The sequence below is a fragment of the Heterocephalus glaber genome, unplaced genomic scaffold (assembly GCF_053883595.1).
Source record: "Heterocephalus glaber isolate CG9 unplaced genomic scaffold, H.glaber_assembly_v1.0 deba00001666, whole genome shotgun sequence".
NCBI classification, from domain to species: Eukaryota; Metazoa; Chordata; class Mammalia; order Rodentia; family Bathyergidae; genus Heterocephalus; species Heterocephalus glaber.
Genome location: NW_028258406.1, coordinates 18,115,140 through 18,128,226, shown reverse-complemented (window position 1 = coordinate 18,128,226; position 13,087 = coordinate 18,115,140). Strand labels below are relative to the sequence as shown.

General features: G+C 35.7%; 1 protein-coding gene across 4 annotated transcripts in view; it reads left to right on the top strand.

Moving 5' to 3' along the window:
* Sucla2 (succinate-CoA ligase ADP-forming subunit beta) overlaps positions 1-13,087 on the top strand; it is a 196,711-nt gene that overhangs the window by 58,369 nt on the left and 125,255 nt on the right. The window contains exons 11-12 of one of the 4 annotated variants that reach the window (XM_087197342.1): positions 10,375-10,457; positions 11,472-12,229. The exons of 1 other annotated variant lie outside the window; for it this stretch is intronic. In XM_087197342.1, the coding sequence (XP_087053468.1) occupies positions 10,375-10,443 (69 nt within the window). In that variant the 3' untranslated portion in view covers positions 10,444-10,457; positions 11,472-12,229. Of the gene's footprint in view, positions 1-8,294; positions 8,358-10,374; positions 10,458-11,471; positions 12,230-13,087 lie in introns of those variants that run through there. 2 more of the 4 variants (XM_004844191.4, XM_087197343.1) reach the window with 2 other exon arrangements.

The window sequence follows — 13,087 nt, the reverse complement described above, 5'->3', positions numbered from 1 at the left end:
TTCCATTTCATTGATTGACATTGGGTTGTTCAGAATTTTTAGGTCTTCTTCATTCAACTTTGGTAATTCATATGTATCTAGGAATCTGTCCATTTCTTCTGTGTTGTCCATCTTATTGGCATATAGGTTCTGGAAGTAGGTATTGATGATCCTCTGGATTTCTGCTGGGTCTGTTGTAATTTCACCCTTTTCATTCCTAATTGCATGGATTTGGGCCTTTTCTTTCCTTTATGTGATAAGGTTGGCTAAGGGTTTGTCAATTTTGTTTATTCTTTTGAAGAATCAACTCTGGGCTTCATTAATTTTTTGTATCTTTCTCTTAGTCTGCATTGCATTGATTTCTGCTCTGATTTTTATAATTTCCTCCCTTGTATGAGCTTTGGGTTTGTCCTGCTCTTCTTTTTCAAGAAGCTTGAGGTTCAGGATCAGGTTATTTAATTGGGCTCGCTGTGTTTTCGTAATATGAATATTCACTGCTATGAATTTCCCTCATAAGACTGCTCTCATTGTGTCCCATAGATTCCAATATGTTGTATTTTCACTGTCATTCATTTGAAGGAACTGTCTGATTTCTTCTTTAATTCCCTCTGTGTCCCATTGGTTATTCAGAAGTGTATTGTTTAATTTCCATGTGTTTATGAAATTTCTGCAGTTTCTTTTGCTTTTGATCTCCAATTTCATCACACTATGGTCTGATAATATACAGGCCATGACATCAGTTCCTTTGCACTTACTTACGCATATTCTATGAGTAAGTATGTGTTTTATTTTGGAGAATGACCCATGTGTAGCTGAAAAGAATGTGTATTGTGATTTGGGGGTGGGGAACACTCTGTAAACATCTGTTAAGTTCATTTGTTCAAGACTTTGATTGAGTTCTAGTATTTCATTATTTATTTTTTGTCTCTTTGATCTATCTATTTGTGATAGTGGCACATTGAAGTTCCCTACTAGTATTATATTAGTGCATATATGACTTTTCATGTCCGTTAGTATTTGTTTTATATACTTGGGTGCACTAGCGTTTCGTGCATAGATATTTATGATCGTCATCTCTTCCTGTTGGATTTTTCCCTTTACAAGGATGTAGTGTCCTTCTTTATCTCTCTTAATCATTGGTGGTTTGAAATCCACTTGATCTGTGAAGAGGATTGCTACTCCTGCTTTTTTGGGGGGGGGTTCCTGTCACATGGAGTATTGTTTTCCACCCTTTAACATTCAGTCTGTGAGTTTCTTTTTGAATTGTGTTTCTTCTATGCAGGATATTGTTGGATCTTGCTTCTTGATCCATTTTGCTAGTTTATTTCTTTTGATTGGTGGATTGAGACCATTAACATTGATTGTTATAACTGATACATATTGACTTATCATTATCATGACTTTTCCTTTTTGTTGAATTCTCCCCCTTTTGCATTTAATTTCTTGTCGTCCCCAATGGATTCATTCTGTTGTCCTTCCTGGTTTGTGATCCACATTGTCTTTTCCTAGGATATTGTCTAAAATTATTTGGAGTGCTGGTTTGGTATTCATGAAGTTTCTTAGGTGCTCTTTGTCATGAAAGTACCTTCTCCATCAGTTTTGAAAGATAGTTTTGTAGGGTACATCAATCTGGGTTGGAGGCTGTTTTCCTTTAGGGCTTGGAATACATCACTCCTAGCTCTTCTTGCCTTGAGGCTTTGCTCTCAGAAGTCTGCTGTGATTCTGATGGTCTTTCCTTTGTTTGTGATTTGTTTCTTTTCTCTAACTGCTTGTAGAACTTTGTTCTTCTCTTAGCATTCTGGAATCTTAACAATTATATGCCTGTATGTAGATTCTTTTTTGATCAAGGTTATTTGGAGTCCTGTATGTCTCACTTATCTCTATGTCATGTTCTTTTCCTCTGCTTGGTAAGCTTTCTGCCATCACTTCTGTGAATAGTTCTTTTTATGTCATCTGCACTCTCTCCTGTTTCTTCATTGACTCTGATCAGTCTTATGTTATTCTTGTTTTCATCGTCTAGCAGCTGCTCAATTGATTTCTTGTGGTCCCTTTCTACTTTGAACCAATTTTTCTTTTCCTGTTCACTAATTCCAATCTTATTTATCTGAAATTCTGTCCTCACTTTGGCTCATTCTGCTGTGTAGACTTTCAATGGCATTTTTAATCTCCTGGAAATCTCTTTCCATTTATTTTATGGATTCCATTTGTTTCCTGTGTTGGGATTCCATCATGTTCCTTAGCTCCTCTCTAGATTTATTAATCATGTCTTGCACTATGAGCACAGTCTCTGCTGTTATCTGAGAAGTTATTTCTGATTTCATTTTTTCCAGATACTCTTTTATTGCCAATTCAGTGAGTCCAGGTGGTTGAGTATCAGAGTGTTCCACCTCTTTTTCCTTTTGGGTCGTTGTAGGTGATCTGGAAGTCTGGTTTTGAGACTTGTTTATGTATCTTCTCATTTCCATGGCAGGTGGGAGGGATGTGTGTATGTGTGTGTGTGTGTGCTGCTGGTGCCTGTGTAGCTCACCTCTGAGCTGGGAGTGGTGGTACGGTGGCCCAGAAGCCTCCTCTGTTTGTATTGATTTCCACAGTGGTTTCACCAGTTTGCACTCCTACCAACATTGGAGAAGTGTTCCTTTCTCCCCAGAACCCCGCCAGCATTTGTTATTGGTTGATTTCTTCACAGCAGCCATTCTTCCTGGAGTGACGTGGAATCTCAGTGTTGTTTTCATATGCATCTCTCCAGTGATCAGTCATGTTGAACATTTTTTCATATGTTTATTTGCTGGTTTTACTTCTTTGTCTGAGAAATGTCTGTTCATTTTAGGTGCCCATTTGTGGATTGGGTCTTTTTATTTGGGGGTGTCTGATTTTTTGAGTTCTTTATATATTCTAGGTAGTAGACCTTTGTCAGGAACAACTGATGAAATTTTTTCCCACGTTGTAGGTTGTCTCTTTGCTCTGTTGGTGGTTTCTCTTGCAGTACAGAAGCTTTTTAATAAGATTAGATGCTGATTGTTGATTCTTTGTGTTAGTTCCTGTGCTACTGAGGATTTGTTTATAAAGTCTTTTCCTATGCCAAGGTCTTCAAGAGTTCTACCTAACTCATCTTCCAACAAGTTTAGTTTTTCTAATATTTAGATCTTTAATCCACTTTGATGTTAGTTTAGTGCATTGTGAAAGATAGGGGCCTAGTTTTAATCTTTGGCAGGTTGAAATCCAGTTTTTCCAGCACTATTTATTAAAGAGGCTATCTTTCCTCCAGTGATGATTGTTGGCTCCTTTGTCAAAGTTGAGGTAGCAGAGTATGTCTGGGGTTGTTTTTGCATCGTTAATGTATTCCACTGATCCTTGGGTCTGTTTCTTTTGCAGTACCATGCTGTTTTTATCACAGTGGCTTTGTAGTGTAATTTCAAGTTGGGGATTCTGATACCCCCACCATGGCTCTCTTGCCTAGAATTGCTTTTGCTATTCTAGGTCTTTTCTCGTTCCAAATGAATTTTTAAAGGGTTTTCTCTAGTTCTGTGAAATACACTGTTGGGATTTCAATTGGCATTGCCTTGAATCTGTATAGCAGTTTTGGAAGTATGGCCATTTTCACTATATTGGTTCTTCCTACTCAGGAACAGGGGATGTTTTTCCATTTTCTTATATCCTCTTCAGTCTCTTTTTTTTCAGTGCTATAGTTTCCAGTGCAGAGGTCTTTTGCTTCCTTCATTAGATTGATTCTTAGATATTTCATTTTTTTGGATGGTATTCTGAAAGGAATTATTTCCCGAATTTCTTTCTCAGTGAGCCTGTTATTTGTGTACAAGAAGGCTATTGATTTTTGAGTGTTTACCCTGTATCCAGCATCTCTACTGAATCTGTCAATTAAGTCTAGAAGTCTTTTGGCAGAGTTTTTTGGGTTTTCTATGTAGAGTATCATATTGTAAGCAAATAATGACAGTTTAACTTCTTCCCTTTCTATCTGTATTCCTTTTATTTCTTTCTCTTGTCTAATTGCTGTGGCTAATGTTTCCAGAACTATATTGAACATGAGTGCTGATAGTGGACATCCTTGTCTTGTTCCTGATTTTATTGTGAATGTTTTCAGTTTTTGACCATTTATTATGATGTTGACTGTTGATTTTTCATAGATAGCCTTTATCATATTAAGATAAAGACCATCTATTCAAATTTTTGTAGGATTTTTCTCATGAATGTGTGGTGAATTTTGTCCAGTGCTTTTTCTTCATCTATTGAGATGATCATATGGTTTTTGTACTTAACTTTGTTAATATAGTGTATTACATTTATTGATTTACATATGTTGAACCGTCCTTGCATCCCTGGTATAAATCCAATATGATCAGGGTATATGATCTTCTTGATAACCCTCTGTATTCTGTTTGCCAATGTAGTATTGAGGATTTTTGCATCTGTGTTCATTAGGGATAGTGGCCTGTAGTTCTCTTTTGTGGTTGGGTCTTTCCCTTGCTTTCAAAATCAAGTAACACTTGCTTCCAGGAATGAATTTGGAAGTATTGCTTTGCTTTCTATTTCATTGAAGAGTTTAAAGAATATTGGCAATAGTTCTTCTCTAAATGTCTTGTAGAATTCAGCAGTGAACCGATGAGGACCTGGGGTTTTCTTTGTTCGTAAATTTTTTATTACGTTTTCAGTTTCACTGATTGTAATTGGGGTGTTTAGAATTTTTATGTGTTGTTCATTCAATTTTGTTAATTCATATGTATCTAGGAATCTGTATTTCTTCTGTGTTTTCCATTTTAGTAGAGTACAGTTTCTTGAAGTAGGTATTGATGATCCTCTGGATTTTTGCTGGCTGTGTTGTGACCTCACCTTTATCATTCCTAATTGCATGGATTTGAGCCTTTTCTTGCCTTTTTTTCATAAGATTCGCTAAGGATGTATTGGTTTTTATTTATTTTTTTGAAAAACCACTCTTTGATTCATTGATGTTTTGTATCATTCTGTTAGTCTCCATTGCATTGATTTCTACTGTGATCTTTATAATTTCCTCCCTTGTATGAGCTTTGGGTTTGTCTTGCTCTTCTTTTTCTAGCAGCTTAAGTTTCAGCATTAGGTTGTTTATTTGAGCTCCTTCTGTTTTCTTAGTAAGTTCATTCACTGCTATGATTTTCCCTCGTAGAACTGCTTTTATTGTGTCACATAGATTCCTATATGTTGTATTTGAATTATCATTTAATTGTAAACACTGTGTTGCTCCTTCTTTAATTTCCCCTGTGACCCATTGGTTGTTTAGGAGAGTGTTACTCAATTTCCATGTGTTTGTGAATTTCCTGCAGTTTCTTATGCTATTGATCTCCAGTTTGATTGCACTGTAGTCTGATAATATACAGGGGATAACTTCAGTTGCTTTGCATTTACTTAAACATGTTCTGTGAGTTAGCCTGTGGTCTGTTTTGGAGAACGACCAGTGTGCAGGTAAGAAAAATGTGTATTCTGATTTTGTGGCATGGAACACTTTATAGCCATCTATTAAGTCCATTTGTTGAAAAGCTTGGTCCAGTTCTAGTATTTTGTTGTTGATTTTTTGTCTAGATGATCTGTTTATTTGTGACAGTGGGGTATTGAGGTCCCCCACAACAATTGTATTAATGCTTATTTGGTTTTTCATGTCCATTAATATTTGTTTTGTATAGTTGGGGGCATTAGTATTTTGTGCATGCATATATATATATATATATATGTATATGATTGTCATCTCTTCCTCTTGAATTGTTCCCTTTACAAGGATGTAGTGTCTTTCTTTGTCTCTCTTAATTAGTTTTGGTTTGAAATCTACTTTGTCTGGAAATAAAATAGCTACTCCTGCTTTTTTCTTTGCTCCTGTTTCATGGAGAACTGTTTTCTATCCTTTTACTTTCAGTCTATGAGTTTCTTTTTGAAGTAGGGGTGTTTCTTCTATACCGCATATTGTGGATTTTTCTTCTTAATCCATTCTTCCAGTCTGTTTCCTTTGATTGGTGAATTGAGGCCATCAACATTGATGGTTATAACTTATATGTATTGACTCATCCTTGTCATGTTATTTTCCTGCTGTTGGCTATTTTAGTTGTTATTTTTCCTCCTTTCCCTTTAATTTCTTGCCTTGCCTGGTGGGTTTGTTCTGTTGCGGCTTGTGGAGTTGTGAACTTCATTGTCTTTTTCTAGGATATTGTTTATAATTGTTTGGAGTGCTAGTTTGGTATTCATGAAGTTTCTCAGTTGTTCTTTGTCATGGAAGTGTCTTATTTCTCAATCAATTTTGAAAGATAACTTTGCAGGTTACATCAGTCTAGGTCAGAGGTTGTTTTCTCTTAGGGGGTGAAATACCTCACTCCAGGTGCTCCTTGAGTTGAGGGTTTGTGTTGAAAAGTCTGCTGTGATTCTGGTGGGCTCTTTTTTGTATGTGATTTGTTTTTTTTCTCTAACTGCTTGTAGTATTTTGTTCTTCTGATGGGTTTACGGGATCTAGATTGTTATATGTCTAGGTGTAGAGTTTTTTGATCATGGCTAATTGGAGTCCTATATGCCTCACTTATCTGTATGTCAAATTCTTTTGCTCTTTTGGGGAAGTTTCCTGTCATTAATTCTGTGAACAATTTTTTTTTTATGTCATTTGTACTTTCTCCTGCTTTTTTGTGGATTCCTATCCATCTTAATCTTTTTGGAATCATCTAGGAGCTGCTGGATCGATTTCTCATAATCCCTTACTATTTTTTAAGAGATCTTTTTTCATCGTCACTGACTGCTATCCTGTCTTCTATATCTGAAATTCTGTCTTCACATTGACTCATTCTGCTGCGAATGCTTTTAGTAGAGTTTTTGATCTCCTGGATATCTGTTTGAATCTGTTTCATGGATTCCATTTCTTTCCTTTGTTGAGCACTCATGGTTTCCATTTGTTTCCTATGTTCGGCATTCATGGCTTCCATCATGGTCCTGAGCTTATCTATTTTTTTTTTATCTGTTTCCGTTCTAGTCTTTAATCATGTCTTTCATTCTGTTTGACATCTCTGTAGTTACCTGGGAAATTATTTCTGTTTTGAAATTTTTTAGAGCCTCATTCATCTGTTTTGTTACTTCCTGTGCTACCAGTTCAGGCTGTCCAGGTTGTTGATTATCAGATTTTTCCACCTCGTTTTCCTCAGAATTTTCCTTTGGTGAGCTAGAAGTGTGGGTTTGTGCCTTGCTTAGGTGTCTTCTCATTTCTATTTTTCTTGTTGGTACTGTCCTTGGTTTAGTTCCTGGGTTGATGCTTCGATATTGCATATTGTAAATATCTTTGTTTCTTTTATTTAGAACCCTTACAGAATGATTGCTTCTTAGAGGTGTCTTCCAGATACAGTTGGTCTTTAGGTTTTGAGTCTCTAATGACTCTTAGGTAATCTCTTTTTCAGTATACTAGGAAGGACAACTGTTTAGATCAGTCACAACACCTTAGCCCAAGTGATACATTCAGCAGCAACAATAGCGTCAAGCACACCTTAGTGAATGACAGTTTGTGGTAATTATTAATCTATCACCTTTAACCGTGTGAATTAAATCAAAATTGACGACCAGCCCAAAATATGTTTTTAGTGAATAAACTCTTCAAAGTAGCAAATTTACCCTTTGGGATGGGGGCTTAGAAAGAGTTGAGGAGGGAGGGATAGGTAGGTACAAGGATAGGGAAAGGTTAGATGTGAGGCCAGAGGACACAGGAAGATCACACAAACCCTAGGAAACTGTTGAAGACAAGAGCAAAAGACAAAATGAAAGAAAGACAAGAGCAGAACAATCTAACAGCAATAGGGAAGCTAGAAACTATTCACTTTCTTTTAGAACTAATGACAATTGAGAGAAGGAAAAGGGAAACAAAAAGAAAGAAAAAAGAAATCTGAATTAGGACAATAACATGAACAAAAAGGGAGAGAGATGAACGAGGTGGGAGAGATAGCGAGAGAGAGAGAAAGAAAAGAAAAAAGAAAAAAACTTGAAAAGAGAAAAAGAATTAAAAATAAGAAAAAATAACTTTAAAAATAAAAATAAAGGGCCTCCTTCAGGGTCTCTGCTGTCACAATAGACACCGTGGGCAGCAGTATGCAGCTGTGTTAGTCTTAGCAAGCTAGCAGCATTCCCCCAAGATTCAGGGTGATTTCTGGCTACAAGGCCCAAATTAAACTCCCTGACCTCCTGCTGGGTTGAACTCTGCAAGGTCTTACTGCAGGTTCCAGCTGCTCTTCCCCTAAAGATAGTCCAGATTCCTATGGGAGTTGGTTATCCCTCCAACTTATCAACTACAGTGGTCTGATGTGCCTTTATTGCAGATTTTCTTCACTTTTCCAGTGGGCTTCAGTTTTCATCAAGGAGCCTGAGAGAGACCCTCTTTCTGTTGTTCACTTCTGCTCTATCTTCTGGAGCTCAGAACAGTGTCCCTTTATGATCCCCTGTGCCTCTGTGGTGTGGATTCAGGTACTGGCTCAGCACAGCCTGGAGAGGGAGTGCTGCTGGCACCCACACAGCTGACCTCCTTGTCCCGGGGGGAGGGGGGTGCTCTGCTCCTTGGTGCTTGGGGGTGGTGCAGTGGCATCCGGAGCGGCTCACCTCCTCCACCTGTTTTCATTTTTTATATTTTGTTTCTTTATTTTTGTTTCTTTTGTATATTGTTTCCTTATTTTTGCATACATATGTGCATGTCCACTCTACTGGTATCTATTTTGAACTCACCGATTAAACATATTTGATGTGGTTCGGTTCATTTCAGTTATTGTTAGTGATTCCCATTGTCTCTCTTTGGTCAGTAGGAATGTATTCAAGTTGATTCTTAAGTCCTTCTGATATGCTTTCTCCTGTGCTTTCTTATATTTAATTATTATGAAATAATAGTGAAATATTTCATAGTGAAATAACATGAAGTGTTTCAGCCTCATCTTTATAATTTTTGCTCAGATTTGGAATGAGGCAAGTAGTTTTTAAGAGGTCATAACTTGGGCTTTTGGATATTCTGGGCTACTGAGTTGGTTATTATTTCTAGACTTTTTAAACCCAGGAAAATGTGTGTTTTTAAAAGAGATAACATAAGTTCATACTCGTATTTCCAGTGCAAATTGGGAGTACAGTTATTTCCTTATCTGACATGTGTTTCTCCCTTTTCCTATACCATACTATAATTATTCATTTGTTTTGTCCCATGGTACAGATATGATAATTTTAGGATAAAAATACCAGTAGTATAAGTACTGAAAGCAGTTTAAGAAAGCAGTTCTTGAGCTGAGGATTTAACTCAGTGGTATCATGCCTGCCTCACAAGCACAAGGTCCCAAGTTTGATCCCTGGTACCAAAAAAAAAAAGGAGGAGGAGGACAAGACAATTCTTTCTGACCTTTATTGTATTTCTTACAACTTATTGGATTTTAAAATTCATGTAGAATAGTTTGTGTGTTTTACCCCAGCTTAATATAGTTCATTTTTTAAGTGTTGCTTTTTTACAAAACCTTTTTTTTGGTACTAGGGATCGAACTCGGGTCCTTCTGCTTGCGAGGCAAGCGGCAGAACCACTGAGCTAAATCCCCATCCCTAAAACCTTTTGCTTTATATTACATGAATCCAATGTCCATATCATAAAATGATATATTTAGAGACTCTAGCTTTTATATCCTTTCTTATTTCCCCTTTCCCACAGGTAACCATTTTTTAAACGTAGTTTTTGTTTTATCCTTCTACCTATTTTTTTGTTGTTATCAGGAATCGAACTTGGGACCTTGCGCTTGCCAGCCAGGGGAGGCACCACTGAGCTAAATCCCCGACCCTTTTACCTATTTTTAAACATGAGCAAATTTTGTGTGGTGCTTGTTCATGTATGAGAAACCCTCCTGTACTTTAGATGAATGGTAGCATGTACTTTACTTTCTTTTTCTTTAAAGTAATATATCTCACAGAACACTTCATAGTAGGTACAGAAATACTTGTAGTTGACAGCTTTTGATTATCTTCTACCTTTTAAGTATTTTATTGAATACTCTTTGAGACTGTGTGGTTTAATCAATTATAGTGCCTTGAGACTTGTTGAATTAATGTGGTAGTATTTCACAAGAATAATTGAGGTTGTGCGTCTTTCTTTGAGAAATTACTTGTTAGCCAAACAAAACAAACTAGAATTTATACTTCATTCTGAGTTAAAATTAAAGATTTTGAACAAGGGAATGGTAGGCAGAAAGTGTTTCAGAAGCCCGTTTTGTGCTGCCAAACCAAGCACTCAGAAGCCTGTTTTGACTTTGAGATGTGAGATAAATTGGAGATGAGATGAGGAATAGTAGGAGTTTATCTAATATAATAGATACAATGTAAGGCAAAGGTAATGAATAGGTTATAATTCACCTCTGAAAATAATTCTGCTTACAATGAAAGCCTGAATTGCCAGAAGCTTGGTGCCCGTGGAAAGAGAGGAGAAGAATCAATAGGATCTTGATCAAATAAACCATGAGATAAAAGTAAGCCTTTGATTTGAATTGCAGTTGCAGTGGCTTTTGACTGGGAGTTACTTTGTTTTTGTTTTACTTTTGGTTTTTGTTTTACTTACAGAAGTAACACTGACTAGAACTTTTTTTACTTATGGGAATCATGACATTAAAAGTATTAAATATGATGATATTAGCAGTTGCTACCACTTTTTGAGTATTTACATGTATAAATTGTTTTCTTCCAAGGATTCTCTCATTTATTATGTTTATTAACAAACTTTTCTATTTTTGTGTGTGAGGAAACAGGCTAGATAAGTTAATTTTTTCAAAATCATCTGTCATGAGCATCAGAGTGGTGATTTGAATTCAAAAAGCCTAATTTCAAACCTCAGCCTCCTTTTTTCTGTAGGGAGAGTATCATGCCTAAGGCTTCACACAAAGTAGGCAAGCAAGCACTCTAGCATTGGGGTATAGCCCCAGTCCAAACCAATTTTTTGTAACTACTCTACTGGGAAACAGAGAAGCTGGATTTGTTTTTGTTGTTATTTGTTTGTGGGGTTTTTTTGCTTTCAGAGATGTCTAATTTATGTTTTGCATAGAAGCAGGTAGATATTCTCAGATTATAGAAGGAATTGGAATTTTGGTTGGCACTTGTTCACTTAATGATAGAAAGTAAAATACTAACTACTATACCCAAACTCCAGTCCCACTATTAGAAGTTAAGATGTATACTTTTTCAACATAAATTTTTATTTAAATGTGGTCTGAATTATGGTATATCTAACAAAGACACTCACCGTTTTCATCTATGTTTATCAGAAAGTATTTAATTGAAGTTTAGGTTATGAAGAATATCAGACTTCACTATCCTTTAACAGTACTGTGTTAGTTCCTTGTAAGAAAGTAATGTGATTTATAACAATATCAGAGTGGTCCTGATGTTTTAAACAGAAACGACTGTGCATTAATTTTACATCGTTCTATAGTTCTGAATTTGGTTTTTTATGAAAATAGAGATTAAAGTACACTGTTCTTTCTCTTCAGGTTGTAAAGCTCTCTGAAATAGTCACCTTAGCCAAGCAAGCTCATGTAGATGTGAAATTTCAGTTGCCAATCTAATCTGAGAACCCAGTGGATGGCTGAAGGTGTTAAATGTGCTATAATCTTTGAAAATACTATGTTCTATATTGTTCCTTTTCATTTTAGTGTATGGAGATTTTAATTGTCATACAGGTACACAGACCTTTAAAAGCATTTGGTCTGCATTTAATTCTGTTGTTCAGAACCGTCTATGTAAAGAATGTACGCTGCAGGTATCTAGTTTCTTTTTTGCATCCATCTTTTTTGCTTCTGCAGAATGTCACTTGCAGTATACCTGTTTATTGTTGGATACAAAGTTCTTCATTGATAAGATTCCTATAAATAAAATAAATATGAAGATAAAGCTTTATTCTTTAGTATTAAAATATATTATATCTAATAACTAGCCTCATTAGTAGAGCAGTGTATTAAAACAATGTTTTATATAAGAAGTGTTTATCTTCAGTACCAAATACCTAATAAATGTATCAATCATTATTTATAAACAACTTTTCAAACACTCCTCAGAATATTCTTTTAAGTATTTCAGTGAGGTAACTTATTGTTTGAATGAATGTTGGTTTAATCATTACACAACCCTGCTAACTGCAAGTCTTCATGATTCTGTGGTATTAAGAAACACCGATAGGCTTACATTAAGTTAATAAGGACTTGGCAGACAAAAAATGTCAATGTATGTTAATAAAAATTTCCCAATGTGATTTTGATTAATGTTTCTTTGTTTTATTTTGGGTTTTAGTTTGGTTCCCCCCACATGCATACTAGAAGATGTATCCATCATTTTAGAATATGGGTCTAAGGAACCAATTTGTACGTTATATACCTGGGTATAACAGTACATATAATATTACTATAGAGAATTCACTAGAATCCTGCAGTTTTTGTGTGCCATCTGGTCCATCCTTGTGTGTGTGTGTGTGTGTGTGTGTGTGTGTGTGTGTGTATACAAACACACTTTTTGTTCACTACATAAAACAGTGATAATATTTAACTAAAACTGTATCAGCCAAGCAGTAGACCGTTTAACCAGGTGAATTTGTGAATTTTAACAGGTGAATTTGAGAATGTCTTCCTACTTTGATATTCTTAAAGATGTATATGCTATAAGGGACAGGATAGCATAGTGACTTGAAACTATATGGTTTGAGTCTTGGCTCTACTACTTACTAGCTGTATGAGTTTGGTCAAGTGATAGTGTACCTCAGTTTCCTTACTCCTGGAATTATTTAGCTGGGGAAGAAAGAGATAGTGAAAGTGAATGAGAGAGCAGGAACACATGAAATAATTTATATATAGAAAACATAAAATATTTAAGCCAAATACCTACTTGGTAGTTGAAATATACTGTGGAGAATGAAAAGTTGAATGGTATGTGCCCTAAACCATTTTAAATTGTAATAAAGTTATAATTAAAACTGATCTTTTAGCATTATTTTTTTTTAATTGAGGGAAGGGGAAGTAAAAAGAATTAAGATGTGTTATGTACGTGTACCATGTCCTATGATGAATGTTGTTATTATCTACTGTAAACATGTACTAATAAACATTTTAAAATATAA